Source organism: Stigmatopora argus, chromosome 9 (assembly GCF_051989625.1).
Source record: "Stigmatopora argus isolate UIUO_Sarg chromosome 9, RoL_Sarg_1.0, whole genome shotgun sequence".
Taxonomy (NCBI): Eukaryota; Metazoa; Chordata; class Actinopteri; order Syngnathiformes; family Syngnathidae; genus Stigmatopora; species Stigmatopora argus.
Genome location: NC_135395.1, coordinates 6,424,323 through 6,445,442, shown reverse-complemented (window position 1 = coordinate 6,445,442; position 21,120 = coordinate 6,424,323). Strand labels below are relative to the sequence as shown.

The following is a 21,120-nucleotide window of genomic DNA, read 5'->3' as shown; positions in this document are numbered from 1 at the left end:
CCTGTCACAACCAGGAACGAACATTTTCAGCACTAAATCGAATAAAAACGTATGCCAGAAATACGACGGGACAGGCTTGATTTTCAGCATTAGCTTCGATGGCAATAGAAAAGGAGGAAAGAAAGGAGGATGGATATTGTGTACAGTTAAAGGATTTTTGGTGAGTAAAATATGGCTATATTCCTAAATAATATTTCAATTGTATGAGGTTATTATTGATGATTTTTTATGTGTCGCAGCTGTAGCTGCAGTAGAGGTTTTATAGCCATAAAATAGTTTTTGAGGGTAGGATTCATTCCGACAGCTGAATGCGTCGCTAGGAAATTCACGGACCGCCACTGCATTAGAGACACCTGCATTATATAATGAGAGGTCATACAGAAGCTTCATTCCAAATTGGGCCTCAGTGAATCACATGATTAGTGCTTTACTCTTTTTTTTATAAATTTTTTAAAAATGATTATGTCTCGTGTGGCCTCTGGTGTCTTCCCCAACTTGAAACTCAAATTAATGCTTACAACTCATAAAACATGTAATTTGCTGCCTCTGCGGGTTTTGTAACTTACATACTTGGCATTATTTGTGGAACTTGTATTGCAGTTCAGAAAATTTTGTGAAAATGAAGCACAATAATCTATAGTTACAGGAAATGTCCCAGGAATTCAGCTAAGATACAGTCACACCTATTAAAAAAGTATTATGATTTATACTAGCAACTAGAAAGAAACAAGTGCTCAACCATTGAATGACCAGGAGTAAATTTGTAACAGTCAAAATTTGACATTTGTGTAACTCACAAGGTAATGGAGCACCAAATATGTAAGTACCATAAATGTTTAATGTAATTATTTTAGTAATCATGGATGGTATGGAAAATGAATGAGTGAATGTTCCAACTAATTCATACACAAATCATTGGTATCATTTATTATAATAAAGTGGTATCTCTACTTAAAAATGCTTGCACATGCGTAATATTCAGATCACAAAAAGCCTCTATCAGAAACCTTTGTTCCAAGATATGTGTGACCTGGTTGTAATGTCTGAAAAGCTCCAGTATTTGTATTTAATTAATAAATGCTGCTAGGAAGTGGATTTTACCCCATTTTAGTGCCATTTTTGCCGTTTCGGGTATGGACGTATATGGACGTATCAACGTTCATCGCTGTCTTTTTCCCTGGGATACTCCGGGCCCGGTTCTGATGTCTAAAAAGTTCCAGTATTTGTATTTAATCAATAAATGCTGTTTACGGCTGGATTTTACCCCATTTTGGGGCAATGTTTGCCGGTACGCCATTGACGTTAATCGCTGTCTTTTCCCGGGAAAATCACCCCCCTGGCCCGGTTGTAATGTCTGAAAAGCTCCAGTATTTGTATTTAATCATTAAATACTGCTAGGAAGTGGATTTTACCCCATTTTTGTGCATTAAAAATAGTTAAAAATTGTTTGTGCTGAAGGCATCACTAGTAAATGCACGGACGGCCACTGATATATATATATATAAATATATATATATATCAGTGGCGGGCCGTCAGGGCCTTCAAGGCCTTCTCTGCTGGCCTAAGAAATATCTGAATTATATTATATTTTGTCCATCAATACGTACTTATTATTCCAAATGGTCTGTTAGCTTCCTTTCATTGCTTTTCCCCCTGGTTGCACTGCTTCCAGATGAGTGTTTTCATATTGAAGCATTTAACCAATCACATTTCAGCCATTATTTGTTGCCAGATCAGATCTGCCTCAAAGCCTGCACAATCAGTTCTTGCGGGCTCTGCTGCATTAAACTAGACTGTTGCTTTTAACCAATCAGATTTCGAGTTGGCAACCCCACAATGATTTTTCATAGGCGTTAGCATTGTGCTGGCTGGGACATGTCATTGCTTTCACAAACTATGATTGGCTAGTAGGTGGGCCAAAGCAGTACCGAGGCAGCCGAGATCGCAAACTCTACCCACTATGGCCGACAGAAGCAAAAACAAATAGATTCTGTTTGCTCACAAAGGTATTTTCTAGACGGACTTTTTCAGGAAAAAAATTGACATCATTAAGAAAGGGCGGTCAACTCCGAAGCTAGCAAGCCTGTTACAGCCGGGAAAATGGTGTGTGGGGCACTTTCAGCGCGCTAACTTAGCTCCACAAGCAAATAGTATATTGTTGTGTTGATTTAATGCCATTTTCAAAACGGACTATGCCGGAAATATGACAGGACAGGCTCGACTTTCATCATTAGCTTCGATGGCGATAGGAAAGAAGGAAGAAAGAAAGGAAGATGGATATTGTGTAAAAAGGATTTTTGGTGAGTAAAATTACAAATCTGGCTATATTCCTAAATAATATTTCAATTGTGGGCCAAGTTCTGATATCTGAAAAGCTCCAGTGTTTGTATTTAATCACAAAATGCTGCTAGGAAGTGGATTTTACCCCACTTTAATTTTTTCAATTTTTTCACCATTGACGTCCATCGCTGTCTTTTCCCGGGAAAAATCACCCCCCTGGCCTGGTTGTAATGTCTCAAAAGCTCCAGTATTTGTATTGAATCAATAAATGATGCTAGGAAGTGGATTTTACCTAATTTTAGTATTTTAGTGCATTTTTTGTCATTTCACGTATGGACGTATCGACGTTCATCGCTGTCTTTTCCCGGGAAAATCACCCCCTGGCCTGATTTTAATGTCTGAAAAGCCCCAGTATTTGTATTTAATCATGAAATGCTGCTAGGAAGTGGATTTTACCCCATTTTTGTGCATTAATTTATTGATTATTTTTTATGTGTCGCAGCTGTAGCTGCAGTAGAAGTTTTATAGCAATAAAATAGTTTTTGAGGGTTGGATTGATACGTTGAAGGCGCTACCAGAAAATGCACCGCCCGCCACTGATATATATATATATATATATATATATATATATATATATATATATATATATATATATATATATATAAATAAATAAAATAAAAAATCAGACATAGGCTTGTCATCATCATTGACTAGACAAAAGCCTAATTGTCATCATACCCAGCTGCATATGACGAAATTGATAGTGCTTCTCCACAAAGTGCGCTTTTCCCAAAAGTAGCTACTGCACAAAGACGGCAATGAATGATTCCATATATTATATAGACACATACAATTCATGAAACATCAAACGAAATCAAACATCCCCCAAGGCGCAAATGCCCTTCCTATATCCGGTATTATTTTTGTGTGTGTGTTTTGGTTACCACCTCACTGGACTCTTTCTCCTGAGAAGAAATATACCATGCAAGATACCTAGACGATGTTATAGAGGAACTAGATAAATTAAATTGCGAGTCTTCACTTTATTAAACATGAATATTTACCCTGGGATGCACATAATCAAGGTGATGCCTATCGTTTTAAACTCATTAAATGTCATTGACAGCGATGTACATTTCCAGCCTCTGCAAGATTTTTGATAAGTGATGTGTTTTTTAAATTTGATCCCAAATAGTAAAACGTGCCATTTAATTGTGACTTGTCAAATCACATGACTCAAGTCATCCATCTCTCCCACGCACCATCAGCATGCCACTCTACTAAACATACCATTAGCATTCACCAATAATAGGTCAAAAAACCCCAATGATCACAACCCAGTCCAGCGCTTCCTCTCAAGTACTCTGCAATCCGTTACCTGGGCTCCTCAAAGCAGCACCAGTCGCTAATTACTCTTTTTCGCCCTTGGCGAGCGCCCAGACTATTTGCATCAATAGTTCTTTAACTTGAGTGCAATCCTTAAGACGCAGCAGTCACCACGGCTTACGCTATCAATAAAAATAGGTGAGCGTGAATTTCTCCCCATTAAAGTCCCTTTGTGTCAGCGCCCTGCTCTTTAGGGACAACACCACATTTGTCCTCTTCATTAATGTCACTTCCCTAAAGCAACACATCATCACAGTGCAAAGCTTGGTCAAACTGTAATTGAAAAGGCCCAAGGGGAATTCCTAAGGTTTTGTACCATGGGAGGAGAAGGGGCTCCAAAGGGGGATATCCCCCTCACCCACGCCACTCAACATCCATCAATGTTGAGTTGGACCCTTGGGGGTCTATGGAAAATAACACAGAATCACGTCAGGTAGCAGGTAGACCTAAATGTGGAAGGAGTCTGATTCGAGCATACCGGACAAATGGAGCGACTTCAAGAGAGGCCAGGATCACAAACAGAATCCTTCCTTTTGATGTGGGCTTCACAGGCTTGATTACACAGCCGCCTTGCCATGCATACTGCAACTGATAAAATTAAACATTCGCCATTACGTGCCGCTTTGAAACCTCCTGGATCAGCATCAGTAATTTCCTTTTTTCTTCATTTTTTTTCAAGTCCAACCTCAAACGGCAGAGATTTGATAAAGTGCGCAAAAAGTGGCGTGCGACTAAACTGCCGCTTAATGAAACGTGATGGTTTTGAGAAAGAAAAGACAACAGGCTTTTTCTGCAATGTATTCATTCAGCGGCGCGGTACTCTTTAGGCGTGACGATCAAAGCGGACAACATTGTCGAACAAACGCTTTAAAAGGTCTCTGGTAATACGAGAATAATTAGGCCCCCCACATTGAATTGGAACTGACATTTTCAAAACAATGAGTTGTTGCTCAGGACCGTAGGTACCCAATACGTCGATTAAGATCCATTGGTAGAGCTCAAAGGTAATCGATCGTGTCCTTGCTATTGGAAATTGTCATGCAAGTAAACCTGAAATAGAAGGAAACAATGTCAGAGCCCCTTCAGCCACCTATGGTGTCAAACCTTTCAAACTTCTGCTTCAACAAAGATAAAATACAAATTCCTTGCCAAAAAAAGTAAATTTCTTCAAACTTACATCTGCAATGACTTCTTTTCTCTAAAATGTCATATTGGCGTACTTTACACTAACTATAAACAAGGAGCTGAGACATAAGCTGTGTCATTTCAGGGTCTGAACACTCCAAGCCTGTATTTACTAAAGGCCAGTTACATCACAACACTGTGCAAAGGCCTGTCTCAAGCCATTGAAACACATACTCATAATGCGTCGTCCTTGTAAGCCAATTTGATCCCATTTTGGAGGACTTAACACTACTTCACTCTGCCATATTCCAGAATATTTTTTGGGGCTTCTGCCATAGCAGGTCTTATCTGAAATGGCGGCATCTACTTGCAACATGAATCATCATGTGTGTAAAATATTCAAATTTCTCTCGTTTGCACTTTGTAGGATTTTTATTTGTATACACGTTCAACTTTATTTATTCAACTAAAACTTAAACGTAAAGTCATAGATCTGTCTGTATGTATTGTCATTTTCAGAAAATTCATGTAGTTTTTACTTGTCGCAACCAGTAAATCCAGTAAAATGTAAACCATCCCAATTGGTTTCCAGTGGTGAAAGATACTCCATCAATTATGTCTAATTGTGTCCTCGAGGACGCAGCTTAGGAGGTTGAAGGCGGGAAATTTTTGACATATCATGTCAGCAGTCGATCTCTTTTTCTAATCATCAAAGCAAGACAATTAAGAAAAAGATTCTTAACACCCTAAATTGGCGGCCAGCCAATCGCATGCTATAATGATTCACTTTTCCAAATCACAGTATAATTCTTTGCGCATAAGGGAAACGGAATATCTTCATGAAATTTACAAGATGCCTTTGCTGGGGAAGGGAAGTCATTAAGGTTCATGGGGCTGGTGGTGAGACTCTTGAATTATGGCCAGAGTAAGATTTCTGGGAAAGTGTGCCTCATCAACTACTGTCAAAAACTGGGTGAAAACCAGAGTGATGATAGAGAGGAGGAAGGGAAAAGAAAATCTTTTTATGAAGCATCCACAGAGGCAAACTGCCATGCTTCAAAAAGACAAACATGCATTAGATATGAGGAGGGCGAGTTCTATGCCTTAGAGTCCAACTCTCAATGGTTGCTCAGATTGGTGAGAAAATGACAACACTCAACATGGGAGTTCACAAGGTTTGGAGGTCTTCATATAGATGTGGCCTGGGATTTTTACGCTGATAGTTCAAGGCCTAAACATAAATACTATACATCAGAAGAAAACATCAAAACATGAGACATCAGTTTTTCATTTATTCATTTTCTGAGCCGCTTATCCTCACAAGGGTGCTGGAGCCTATCCCAGCAAACTATGAGCACCAGTCAGGGGACATCCTGAATCAGTAGCCAGCCACTTCATTTTCATTCATCCGTCCAAAAATTGTTATTAAGGTCAAAGACGGGTCAGACCAACAACAAATGGATGAAAGGAGCAATATAGAAAATATCAGTACGAAAAAATAGAAAGTATTGAAAAAGAGAAAAAAACAGGAGTCGAGTTTAGCTTAAACCAGGGGTAGGGAACCTATGGCTCGGGAGCCAAATGTGGCTCTTTTGATAGGTACATATGTCTCTTCGCTAAACGGTGAGGTCATATATGGGATCCGCTGTTGAGAGAGCTCAGTCCTGAATGCATCAATAGGAGCGTTACGTGATCATTGTGGCGCCGACACTACCTCCAGTGCGGCTTTACATGTTTTTTCTTTGCATTAGATTCTTCTGCATGCATACTCCCATTGATTATCATTGATTAGCAACAGCGCGACAATGTTGTCAAAAGATCTCAGAGAACCTTTGTACTTTAAAAGTGGTGACATTACCACAAAAGGCACACATTTTAGTGTATTTTTACTTTTAAATTTTGAGTATGGCTCTCAAGGAATAACATTTGAAAATATGAATTGTTTATGGCTCTTTCCGTCAAAAAGGTTCCCGACCCCTGGCATAAACCCACCAAGGAAAAGCACTTGGGCAGCAAATTTGAAATTTGATTGGTACAAGAAAGTCCCATTGCCAGTTTGTTAGTTTTAACGTTTCGGTGCCATTAAATGAATGATCGTTACAAGCCCTCACAGTTTAAAAGAAATGGACGTCTATCCCTATCACTGGTAACCCAGCAGTGAAGGCCTGATATCCTCGATCTACCATAACCGCATTATATTTTGCGCCACGAGCTCGAGGCGTGGCCACATTCTGCAATTACATCGTCGGCATTCACTTTTTCACACAAGCGCCTTAATTGTTCAGCTGTCACACACACAGCGGCTTAGACACCAAGCAGATTACCTAAAAAGCCGACTTTAGATATACGCACGTCGCTCCTTTATTCCATTGTTTCAGCCTTTCAGGGATTATTAATGGCTTGATCATTATTTTACAGGCGAATCTTTGTGATGCATAAAGACGGGAAAGATCCAGTAGAGGAAGCTTCACCAGATGAATGGAGATGGATAAGATCCAAGACAAAAAAAGGGCGAGCTGATGAAAGGCGAAGAAGGTCTGTTTGACCTGAGGATGTAGAAGGTGTCACCACAGCACTCAGGGGGTACAAACAGTCGGACAAAATGATACTCATTCCCGGCCAATACCATCAAATGCGATGAGCATACCTCCATTGCCAGGAGAGACCGCCCAGCGTACATTACGCAAGATGTCACGCGCCGTTATGATGATGCAGAAAATCCAAAGATCTGCTGTGACGAATCCACCTCCCCCCCTCTCGAGGCACAGCTGGGCACGTCACGGGTCGCAAGGAAGATGATTCATCAGCGCCCGAGATGAAATGGCTTTATTTACATGAAATTGACGTCAAGCCCAAAATGGCTGCCTGTCGCTAGGCAGAGCGTGAAAAGATGGCCGGCCCAAAGCAAACTGGCGAACCCGCAGAGTAAAGATGGCGCCTGCTGAGGAGGAGGGCGTGGCCCGAATCGCTGACTCGGAGGGAATCCACGCGACCGACTCGGCGTGGGGAAGCCAAATTTTTCACACGCTTGCCAAGGTTGACGACTGAAGAGTATCAACGCGAAGTGGCGAGGTAGGGGTTATCTTTGGACTTTTTGTGCATAAAGTACATCAAATCGCCCCTCAATTGTGTCTTTTAGTTCAGTGAATATCAGACCAAAGGATGTGAGCTTGCTGTTCGTTTATGACACCTCAAAGGAAATCAAAATTCACAATACGACATTCACTTAATCACTTTCAGTTATTGCATTGAAAAATACTAAAAAATAAAATTCAAATATGTAGAAATTATTTTTTATGCAGTATCAAGTGTCCTTAATTTTCACCTTTTGATGACATACAGGACAAATGAGGGCCTTAACATTGCAGTCACTTTAGTTTAGTCACTTTATACAAACAAGGTGTGAGTCAGATTTGAACTTCAAAAAATCTAACTGGTACAGGACATAACATTCATTTATTCATTTTCTGAACCGTTTATCCTCACAAAGGTGCAGTATAAAAGTAACAATGTTGAGAAAAAAAAGTACTAAATTACAAAGACATGTTTCCTAAGAATTCAGTTGTATTTAACTTACATTTGAACTGCTTGGTTCTTAAACTTTATCTTCGATCAAATTTTTATGTTTTTGTTATGCACAGGTTGGTGCATTTTGATTATTTTTTTACTCTGTCATTTTTGCTTTATTCCTGTACAGTTACCATTTTCATTTGTCATATTGCACTTCTAGTTGGACATTTTTTTTGTCATACTTTTACTCTATTTCTTTAAATCCTACGTGATTTTCACACCTTTGTATAATATTTCACCCCAATGCAATATTATGACTTGACAAGTTTTTCATGTCAAATTTGAACTTTTTCTTGCGATCGATTGTTCACTGCCAGCGCCATTCAGTTGAAATGGACATCTTTCAACGAGTTAAAACGTGAATCTTATCATGTTAAAACCTGATTCTTGTAAAATGCAGTCAAAGATGGTTGACCTCCTTTTTCCAGTTAACCTATTACAGATTTCCAAGAAAGTGAAACTGCTCCCAGAACTCAAGTCGTGTCACAACAATATGCAACATCCCTGCAGAGTTCTTCACCAAAGCATCGGATGCATAAACAATTCCATAACACCTCCCTTGTTTCACATATCATACATTTGGATTCATAGAAAGCAGAAATTAGACACCCAAGCTGCATTTTGGGAAGATAAAGTGTCTTGGAATCAGCATATATTCATAAAATAGAGGTGTGTACGTTATGGCTGTCAAGACATTTTAATGGTGAAATGAATGGGAAGTTAACAGCAGGGGGAACACTTAACATTTCTTGCTTGCACATTTTGTCAGGCCAGTTGCAAGCAACTGCTTCAAAGATATGTTAAATGAGGACACTTTTGACCCAACGTCTTTTTGATGGACGTTCATATAATGACACGGACGGCATCCACATGAGGAAAAATGCTGACGTAAAGCGGATACAAAATTTGGCTGTTGGCAAAACGAGGCCTGTGTCACGCACACCTTTGCTATTTTCAGGTTGATAACAGTTGGGAACCATTGTTTAAAATTATTTTGAGTTAGATTTTTATGATTAAGACTAAATTTGTAAAGTCTTTTTTTAATATGTCAATATTTTTCTCCACAGCTTGTAACCCTTTGCGCACAAATAAGATTACAGTGTCCAAATCATTGGAAAAATGTAACAGTGTTAATCATTGTCTCCCATTGACAGTGATAGACATCTAATCCATTTGATAAAGAAACCTTCATTCAATGCCACACTCCAATTTTATATGTATTGGAGATCTACTAGTTATAAATTTAGTATAAATTAACAGCAGAAGGTTAAAAATAGCCATACGGGTGGACATTTATCATTCTCCTTGGTAGTGGAAGAGTTAATAAACATTGTAGTTATGCCTGTTTCTTTCATATTTCATTGGCTTTTTTCATAAAAAGGAAAAAAGTTCACTATTTTTTTCTTTTTTAAAGAATATGTGTAGCATAGCTTATGTGAGTTACGATTAGATTTTGGATTCCTCACTCAAAAATGAGTTTATATTCCGCTGTCGGACCAAATTAGGCGAAATATTGTTTTCCCAGTGAAATGATGAACTGCGAACCGAAATGAGGTGTGTTGAGGTTGAAGTTATATTTTAGCTGTTTGGAAATAGATCAAATATTTTCTAAAAAATGACTGACATCATGGATCCTTTTGATGTAAAAGGACAAAGAGAAGACTTTTCCAGAGATGTTGTTGAAGAATTCTGAAAATAATACATGTGCTGAGAAGGGGGGTTAAATTACAAATTAATGTAGGGTGTTACTGCATGTTTTATTGTGTATATATACAATTTATTTAATCAAACTATGAAATGCAAATACTAGGCGATATTCAAATTTTCCCAACAAAAGCACAAAAGGTTCTTATCATTTTGGAAAACATACAAAATATGTGATCGATTATAGAGAAGCCACCATTTAGATACATACTTTTTTTCAATTAAGTACAACTTTAAATGTTCATATTCTCACAAATATGTTCAAATTTCCCAAAGGATATGATCTTGTAGCCACTAACATGCTGAAATTTATCACTGCAGCTAATAAACTGCAACTGCCAAAAAAAATACTCATTGAATCGAATGATCACCTCTCATGGTTCAAATGGATTGGACGCAAATGACCAATCTGAAACTTGTCCAGTCACTGCCAGCCATCCCTTTCAATAAAAGTGTGCATTTCTTCACCAATTACAAATCATAAATAATCCAACATCCAGCACGTGTCTCCTCCTACTGCTACTGACGTCAGTGCACAGCACTTGTCAACACTCCCGCACGGCTCATTAAAGGCGCCTCGTGATAATCCCATCCTCCTAATTTCTTCAATCCAACACCACATTCTCTCGCAAGAAATTCGTCAGAAATTCTGCATTTTTCTTATCATCCCGTGGGAAGTAAATAACCAGATCAACTCATCAACTTGACCACAACTGCGAATCTGTTCAAAGAGAATATAGAGAGACTTTAATAAAATATAGAATACATACATAATGATACAACACACTTCTGTACAGTACAGTAAAAGTGAATGTTAATTAAGGCAGCTTTGAATGACTGCTCACGTTGCACACGTGGAAATGTACATAGAACAAATAAAAGAACATGCGTGTTATTTCCGGCACTATCAGTTTTTATTAGCTTTGGGCCTACAATAGAGCAATACTTTTTGACGATTACATCTCATTTACATTCAAAAAAATCCCTTCGATGGAAGAGTTTACATTCAGAAAAAGGCAGATTTAGGTTCTTTGATCATCAGAAAAGTAACCACAGCCCACAAATAGACGTGCACAATGGTGGAGAGAAAAAAAATGCTGTCACCCACTGTGGCAGTGGGTGTGTCAAACAAACAACAAAAATGGGCCTTTATTAGAACACAGTTCACAACTTATCACTAAATATGTAACACGACGAGCACAAAAAGGGACACGTGCTGCTCCGAGCTGTGAAACACTGAATGGACACATCATTAGGTACACCTGCATTCATCAGAGTGGCATGCTGGGAAAAATAATGGGCGGTCTGTTGGACACCTTTGAGATTCGTTAAATGAAACACCATCAAGGGGTTTGACTCACTGGCTGCCATTGACGGCAATGATCGCCCCTCCCAGTCGAAATAGATTGGACGTCTATTGCCGTCAATATCATGAGTTACATTGCATTGCTGAAAAGAGGATTGTTTTTTTTGTTTAGATGTGTTGATCATTCATTTATAAAACATAAAAAATAGAAAATGCTGAAAATTGATGTCCAGGTGAATTTTTAGTGATGAGCGGATGACTTTAAATTATATTGGTCAGACATTTTTATGGGTTGAGTGGAACAGAGATTTTTTTATGTGGGGATAAAATTGAAGTCAGTTAGAAGTGAATGGAGAATATTTTAATCAGTGGGTACAGGTTAAATATGTCCAAAGAAGGATTTTTTTATTTGTTTAAATCTGCATGAAAATAGCTTCCTGCTTATCACAGATAAATGATATATACAGTATATCATCGTGTATAAATGTGTATAGTGTGTTTTATACACAATTAAAGTCACATTACTTGGCTTAATGCCATCACAGCCTGAAGTGGCTTAAAATGTTGGATTTTGGGGGGTGAAAAAAAGATAAACTCGACTCAGGATTTTGCGTCTTCCCAAGTCTCTTTGATTTTTTTTCTTTTTTTTTCATAGTGGAGTCCTATAATAATTGCGCAATATTCTGCGGGTGTACCTAATGAAATGCCAACCACTCGTCCGATTACGAGTCGACACCATTGTGACAAGTATACCACCCGTTGACGTAGCCTTTCTGGAAGTGGGCCGAGGCAAAAGTCCTGCTTTGCTGCGCGAAAGTGTGGCCGGCCTGGGTGCAGTGATACTGGGCGGCCTGAGCCCTCGCGGCGGTGCCGCCTCCGGTGCCGCTGTAAGAGGCTCTCTGGAGCAATCGCGTGTCCAGGAGGGGCTGCGACCTGTTGTCGAACCCGGGCGGGAGCCGTGACCTCGAATCGTCCGGACTAACCGAGATCAAGGAGCCCACTTCGTGGATGGAGCTGAGAAGCGGAGGGGACTCGGCGCCGCGGTCACCGGGCTGGGCGTCACCTCCCGCGGGCACCACGCCACCGCTGCTCTGGGTCTCCTTGGAGCCGTGGAGCTTCATGTGTTTGCGGAGCGAGCTCGGGTGCGTGTAGCACTTGTCGCAGCCTCTTACTTTGCACGTGTACGGCTTGTCGCTGGAGTGCACGTGCGAGTGCTTCTTGCGGTCGCTGCTGTTGGCGAACCTCCGGTGACAACCCACGAATTCGCATTTGAAAGGCTTTTCACCTGCACGTGCACATGGAGACAAAGTGGAGGGCGGCGAGGTTAGGCCCACTTACACGCCAGCTTTGAAAGCCCCTAACAGAGGTCGTAATTAGATAATGGGCTGGAAATCTACTACTCTTACCCGTTTCTCCGATTGCTGTATTTTTTTTTTCAATTTTCATCCGGAGGTATTATCTTTGCAGATGGCTCTGATAGGATGGTGCAGGTGTATTGTACTTAATGTTTTGGCAGGTTTCCTCACGTCCCCTCCTCTTTTTTTCTTTTTTCTTTTACTTTGGATATTTTACTCTCAGAAGATGTTCTCAACAAGTGATGGAGTGACTTTCGCTGCCAAATGTAGGTCAAGTTGCTTTCCTGCTTTTGCCTCAGTTGCTTAGCAGAATCGTGGTAAAGGAAAAGCGCCCCCCAGCCCCTTTTATCCCCCTCCCCATTGCAGACACTGCACACATGGGCCAGATAATCATAAATACACATTCGGTTTCGTAGAGCCCAGTAAGTGAATGACTTTTATTGTAATCATAAAAAATGAGACGGTGGATGTACTCACAGCATGGGGCGAATCGTTAATTCCTGCTTTCATTATGCAAACAATTTACAATGTAAGTCATGGTATCAATGTATGTTTTTGCTTAGTTCACACTTGCAGGAGTAGCTTCGTTCCTATTTTTTTATTAATACAAACCATGATTAGAACGAAACGTGTTGTATTATTTAGTGCTAATTGTAACATTGTATTGGATTTTCAGTTACAACAATCTCAAATGATCAATTTTGAAGTTGGGAAATAATAATAGATGTGTGTAAAGTTTTTTGGTTTGTTTTTTTAAGTTGGCCTCGCATTTCCAATCAACGAAATAGGAGTTTACACAACTGTTGTTTCTTGTTTTGAACCACAACTTCATGATAGTAATTCAAATATTAAAGCAAACATGCCATGAAAATTTTCTGTAAGAAATGAATTGCTTGCTTTGTTGTGTCAATATAAAACATTACCAGAAATGATAATTGATTATTTTAAGGTTCAGGCCCCAAACCATTTTCATAAGCATAAGATTAGTATACTATTATAATTGTGCATATCTGTGCATTTATTTTAAACGTAAACTTAAATTTAATTTTTGCTTTCAAATAAAATGCTATTCTTTCGTCAATATTATGTACGTAAGTCATTTTAATTACTATGGTGTGTATCTGATTCAGCCCTATTTGGAAATTAGATTAGCAGTCTCATCTTTGAAAGCACATTATTTTTAAGACATGATAACGAATTACGGGGTAATAAAGAGTTGATAAATCATGGTACTTCATTTAAAAGGAGGGGGACATAAGCAGCATAAATATTTGAGTAAAACAAAGCGACTAAAAAGAGGATAGAAGATACATTTGGGGGGATGGGGGGGGTCTTTTTGGATAGGGAAGGTGGTCCCTGCATGTACGCACCAGGCGCGTAACCACCACGTCACGAGCTCTCCGGTGTCCCAAGATTTATTTAATAATTTCACTGGAATGAAGTGGGAGCGGCCCCCTGGCAGTGCTGCCTATATATACAGTAGGGGCGCTGCACTGCTTGACTCATTTCTTGCATTTGTCCTATAAAACGAGTCACGCTTGGGGGAAAACGCCAGTCATGATAATAATTATATATTAATATTCACATTATTTTAAATGAATGATCATATTTTATTGCTCTTAACCCGATAGACGCTCAAACCATTTTGACTGGCGCTGGCAGTGAATAATCAATGCTGACCTCTCCCAGTCCAATTGGATTGGACGTCTACATCTGGGCGCCCACGGAATGAAAGCTTCCTCATCATTTTCCTCTTTAAAATGTTCACTCAATTGTACATCTTGAGTGCATTAAAAATATGAGTTATGGATGAATAAAGATATTTGCTATATCATCAAGAGCCGGAAAACTGTCTAAATAGTAAACTATTGCCAAACTACTTGCCATTTCAAAATTGAGTCAAGGAACGAACCTGTGTGCGTCCTCTTGTGGATTTTGAGGTTCTCCGACCTGGCGAAGACCTTCTGGCAGCCGTGGAAGGGGCACGGGAAGGGTTTCTCCCCAGTGTGGACCCTGACGTGATTGACCAGCTTGTATTTGGCTTTGAAGGGCTTGCTGTTGCGGGCGCACCTCTCCCACCGGCACACGTACTCGGGCTGCTCCGCCGAGCCGACGTGCTCGACAGTCACGTGGCTGACGAGCTCGTACATGGTCCCGAAAGCTCTGGAGCACGGCGGCCCGTCGGGACTCCACTTGCACACCAGCTCGCTCTTCACTTTGGCCCCGCACCTGAGGAGCGCGTCGCTTCCGCCACCGCGGTGCTGCACGAAGGGTTTGTAGAGCCCCAGGAAGGGTGTGACGCCTCCCTTGGTAGTGGGTGCTCCCCCGTACGGGTGGCCCCGGGTGAGGAGGTCGCCGGGCAACCCCAGCATCATCTGGCCGGGCTCGCCGCTGGAGGCCTGCTCCTGGTAGCCGGCGAAAAGGGCGCCGGTTCGGGCGTCCCTGCAGCCGGGGAAGTCGCGGTGGTAACGCGCCTGGTGGTTCCCCCGTGACGGCGCCAGCTGTTCGGTGCCCGGTGGCATGCCGCCTCCGAGGAGGAAGCCCCTGGGGCCGGGCTGCTCCAAGTAGTGGGGGAGCGAGTGGTCAACGTACGCACTGGATCTCGTCTCGGGGTAGTCGCGCAGAGAGCGCGAGGGGCAGAGTTTTAAGGAAGTGCCAGTGGGGAGTCCCGTGTGCTCCCCTGCCAAAGGTGGCAGCACCACGCTGGGTTCACTGCTCCTCTCCCCCGGGTTGACGCTGCACGGGAGAGGGAAGCCTGCATTGAACCTCGCCTGCAGGCTTGTCATGTTTTAGGTGCAAAAGTGGCGGACGGCAAACTGGGGAAAATTTGGCTTTTCGTTGAAAAAAAAAATTCAAAATGAATTTTAAAAAAGAAAAAGAAAGAAGAGGAAAAAAAGAAAAAAGGCGACGGGACAGAACGGTGGAAATGTCTGATCCCAATTGGCCATTTATCATCTGCATGTGAAATTGTTGGCCGTGAACTTGGCGGCGGAAAGGCGCACCGGAGGGCTGAGAGTTGCCGCGAGTGCCATCCCGCCCGCACTTTTCCCTTTTGCCCTCTTGATTTTGCGGCAATAACCGTGGTAGTAAAAGTGCCCCCGCAAACAGGCCGCGGCGCAAAATATAAAAGCACAGCAGGCACAGCGGCTTGTTTGAATGGGAGCTTTGGGATTGGCTGGAATGCGGCGTGATTGACAGGCGCTTGGGGTCTGTTTTATGAGGGGTGGGCTGCACAGCGCGGTCGCTCCCTGCACGACGCCCTTTTCAAATCGAGCAGAGAAAATGCTTTGAAAAGTGCCAGCAATACTCCCAAATATTGCTCGGGGCGCTTTTCTTGGCCCACCAAGACAAACCGGCAACGGCGCAAGAAGAAAAACGTTTATTGCGGGCCAAGTCCAGTGGATTGAATATGACTGCAGCAAAAAAAATAAAACACAAGACAATAGCCGCCCCGAGCATGATTTGTCTGTTTGGGAAAGAAAATAACGCTCTGTGTGCCCAGGACGATTATTGTCAAATCCCAATTGGATTTCCTGGTTTTCAAAAGTTGTGAAAATCATCTGTTTTATGTTTCCTACACTCCTGTTTGGTTTTAACAGTAGCGGAACAAGAGTGTCAGATATGGAAAACATTTGTGTGTAGTAGTGCAACACGTTGGCGCTATGTGCTGCACGATCATTAAAATTAATAGTCATGAAAGGTGCGCCCTCCTTCTTGCAGCAGCAGCACAGCTGAGTTATGTAAAAATGCAAATGAGGAAATGCCACAAACTAACTTTCCAGCTTCAGTGATGGAGGAATAGGTACATAAATATAGATTTCTTAGTGCATTTTAATCATCAATCTCCAATTAAGTTCACCTCACAGAGGGGAAAAATTGAATTTACGTGTATCAGTATTCACATTTTGATATACGAGAGCATTTACATTGCAATGCTGACGTCACCGGCAGAGGTTCCTCGACAGTGACAAAGCAACAATAAAAAAAGATGACTCACAAGGGCCCCCAACATAAAAGTGATTGTAATGCACCGCCAGTGTTCGTCAACCTCTGACCCGGAGAATTTCCGAAAATGAGTCGAGGTTGAAGGTCATTAAAGGGTAATAAAAACCAAAGGTTTCAATTGGGCATTCTCTGTGCACAAAAGAACAGAAGGTAAATAAATAAACCGAGGGCACCATTTAGACATGCATTAACAAAAAAAATGAAGAAAAAAATGTTACTATTCACCTTTACCTCAATAAATTAAACCAAACGTGATCTCAGATCCATAATTACTTCATGTTATAATTTAATTATCATCACATTTACCCTGTGTATACACATGCATATCCATGGATTTATATATAAACATAAATACACACAGTTTATAGATACTAAAATAATAAAAAGCTAACGTAAATAACTGTGTATAACTTTCTATTTTATTATTTCTATAATATAGTTCAATGGCAAAGCTACATACATTCAATGTATTAACAACCATTGCAATAAGTTGCATAAAGATTTTTAAGCAGCATGGTTTTTTTTGTTTATTTATTTATTTTTATTTTTTTGGAGGCTGTCTGTACATGGTGGCACTTCCTGTTAATAGTGTGACAGGCCGTTCAAAATCCGTTGTGACCAGTACAATGTAAATATGTTTCTCATCGATTCAGTCATTAACGGGGTCACATCCATGGCACAAAAAGCCATTGGAGATACTCAGACTGAACTGCAAACTCATACCATGTGATGAAAACATGCCTGAATTAATTATTTTGAATATGTAAAAACTAATTCATGGTTCAGGATATTTTTATTCAGGCTCATGTTTGTTTATGTAGATATGAACACATTATTAAATTGTAGGAACACTTTAGTTCATAATGTTTGGAGATTTTATCATTTTCTTCTTATTTGTATGTGTTTCAAAATGAGTGATGGGCCAATACTTATACTCATGCGGGCCGTATGTGGCCCACGGGTTGCAGGTTTGCCACCGTGAAATGGACCGGCATGCATTGCATATACAATTATACAAAATATATACTTGTGGTTTTTTTAACACATATGGTCTTGACTTGCATATTTGCGTCACACTGGTTCTCATCATACGAGTGTGTGTGGGCGAGCGTGTGGGGGTGTGTTTTCATATTAGTGTAAACGCATGTATGTGTGTAAGTGTCCACTTGTAGACAGACAATTTATAAAATAAACAAAATCATTAGATGCCTACATCCCTATAATCCTTTGTATCACCAAAACAATGCTTAGCGGTGCAAGAAAAACAAAGAATAGAGTAGAGTAGGCCCTAATGATCACCAAAGCAAGATGGCGCTTTTTCAAAAATGTGGGTGTGTTTCAATTTTGCTCGATTGTTGTATAAATGTCTGAGGTAACTTGCTGTCACATTATCAACTGAAAATACAAATGTACTTGCTTTCCAATTTTAAAAAAAGACAAATATCAACTGTATTTTACGCTGCAAAAGCATAAAGATCTTACATTTTGATATCTAAGGCACGAATGTTAGCAGACTGTGGTCAAAAAGTTTCATGAGTTGCATTGACTTTTATCATTGGGTAAGGGTTTAATACAAGTGGAAAATAGTTGTCACAATTGATGTTTCTTTGCTGTGATCTGTGGGAAAACTATAATAAAACTCATTACCTTTAAATTGTGAGACCATCAAACTATATATTCTTAAATTTCAGTACATTTTATAAAAAGTGTTTTGTATGGAATATGCATAATCCTGCTCATGAAAATCAGAAAACAGCAATAGTTACGCTTTAATTTTGTGTGTAAAACATTTAAAAATTATTTTAGCAAATTTCCCCCAAAATTGCATCTACCCAAACATTTTTCCATCATGAAAGCTAATGTTTTCAACTTTAAAGTTAAATACTACTGAATTGTCCAAGTCTGCATATATTTCACTTGGAGAAACCATACACCACATTACATAAACTTCAAGGAGAACACAAGAGTACCCAAAAGTACATACACAAAGAGGGTTTACATGTAAAAAATGACAAAATGTAACTCCATCATGACCGCAATCTTTAGTTTCAGATTATTTCGCTTTTCACAACACTACTATCATTTACACACCATTGAAGGTAAACATAGTCAAACAAACCAGCACATAATGTCTATGTCGACAGCTGCACCCCTATGATACCATGGCACAAGTGTGTATTAACACGAGTTTATCCAGTATTGCAGTGTCCACTGAGACAGAGCGGTGACAAACCATATCATGATGTACATATGCTGGACTCAAAGAAGAAAAGTCCACACGGTAAGCTAGTCAGTCGTAATATGCACAGCAAACTTTCCCTATCAGCTTGTTTTTAAAAATACAGGATAAAGACATATACCCGATATGTGCATGGTGGACAACAAGCTGATAAAAGAATGGTGCATTTTGCCAAATAACTTCAAACCTCCAGGGGGGAGAAAAGAAAGACAGAATGCAAATGTTGCGTGCTAATTACTGTATGAGGAAATTAAAGTCAGCCAATGTATTTTTATTGGGATATTGTCAAATATCCAGATTGCTCTCAAAGAGCGAGAAGACAAATGAGAGGAGAATTTCTATTTTGGAAATATTCGAACACAGCCAGCCTTGGAGTCGGATTACAACAACAAAAATGTGTGGAAATGCTTCACAACAATGAAGTAACCTAAAATTGCATCCATTCAGCTTTACTCTATGTATTTGTAGCAGATCTATTTGAAAGCATAAGCAAATTCACTCACTGGACATTTCATTAGGACAGCAAAGACAAAATATATAAAGTCACTTTTCATTAATAATAAAGTGTCTTCATTGAGACACTTTCCACTTTTTAATTAACCTTTGTAAATTGCACCCTTAGGAAAAAGCAGCTCAAAAATAAAAAATAATACAGAAAAATCATAAATGCATCAACAAAACATCAAATGGTGATGTGACAACATCCCAGTCTATTGGAAATGCAAAACAAAATGTGGCTTTACCATTGAACTCCAGCAGCATGCATGCATGTATGGATAGGCCTGCCCATTCACATGAGGTGTGCACTACATTATAGCACCCCTGCAATATTGTCATAGTTTAGCTTGGCGCGCATGCTCACTCACAACCAGATTACATTGGATCCAATGGGGTACCCCCCCAAAAACTGCCCGGTGCGGTAATCCCAGCCCGAGATAACAAAATAATCGAATTACACACGGCACACAATGTTATATAATATTACACATAGTGTAATTAGTGCGTTCGGTGCTACAGGACATTTTAGGGAAATGCTTTCATTCCGGAATTCAAATATGTGGGCTAATATGAAATTGAATTATCTCACATCGACAAACCTTGACAGGTTTTACGGTAAAATGCTACCAACTGCCAATTTGTCGCATGTAAACAGGTCATGTTCACACACGCGCACACGCACACATATTTTCCAAAATCAGCCATGCAGCCCCGCCCCCTTGGGGCAAAAGAACTACCCATCTATCGCGCATGCTGCCTTCACTGTCATGCAGAAAAGTCAGACAACTCACCTCTCCGAGTGATGAGAGTGGATTGGGTGTGGAGGGGACTGAATGGGAAAAAGTTGGAGCCGGTGTATGGTCGAACGGTGATGAAGGTGGGAAATGAAATGAAGGGGCTGATTTTGGAGACTTTTTATGGGGAGGCCCTTCAAAAATAAAGAATGTGAGCAACTCCTTCCTTGGACAGATTGAGGGTGTGTGTGTGTGGATGGAGTGTGAGTAAGGGGGGTTATGTGAAAGGCTCTCGGTTAAAAAGCGCCGCTTGAAGCACTCAACGCGTCTGTGAACTTGATCAGATTGTATGTGTCCTGCAGAGAGTCAGCGGTATCCCTCTGAAACTCGCTCAATGCAGGCCCCCCTCCTTTCCTTCTTTTGGGGGGCTAAGCACAAAAAAATCTTAGGATATTACAATTACTGCCATCTTTCTGTCTGTCTTTTATCCCCCACCACCACAAGCCAGCCTTCACCCTCCTCTTCCTCACTCCCCACCCCTCAGTCTTACACCCTATTGAGATTTGCTCGAAAACCCCCTCCCTCCCCCAAAACAAAACAAAAAAAAGTATTTAAAGCTGCTTCAAGAAAGCCCTTCCTGGATATATTCCTACAGATACATAGGCAGATAGACAGACAGGCAGATAGACAGACAGACAGACAGATAGCGACAGACTGACAGACAAAAAGACAGACAGACAGACAGAGAGAAAGAGAGATAGAAAGACAGATAGACAAGAGAGACAAGAGAGACAAGAGAGACAAGAGAGACAAGAGAGACAAGAGAGACAAGAGAGACAGAGAGACAGAGAGACAGAGAGACAGAGAGACAGAGAGACAGAGAGACAGAGAGACAGAGAGACAGAGAGACAGAGAGAC

General features: G+C 40.5%; 1 protein-coding gene across 4 annotated transcripts in view; it reads right to left on the bottom strand.

Moving 5' to 3' along the window:
* zic6 (zic family member 6) overlaps positions 1-21,120 on the bottom strand; it is a 110,453-nt gene that overhangs the window by 30,996 nt on the left and 58,337 nt on the right. For 2 of the 4 annotated variants that reach the window (XM_077609068.1, XM_077609069.1), the window contains 2 exons: positions 14,639-15,462; positions 10,894-12,656 (listed from right to left, as the gene is read on the bottom strand). The exons of 1 other annotated variant lie outside the window; for it this stretch is intronic. In XM_077609068.1, the coding sequence (XP_077465194.1) occupies positions 12,094-12,656; positions 14,639-15,248 (1,173 nt within the window). In that variant the 5' untranslated portion in view covers positions 15,249-15,462 and the 3' untranslated portion in view covers positions 10,894-12,093. Of the gene's footprint in view, positions 1-10,893; positions 12,657-14,638; positions 20,713-21,120 lie in introns of those variants that run through there. One more of the 4 variants, XM_077609067.1, reaches the window with a different exon arrangement.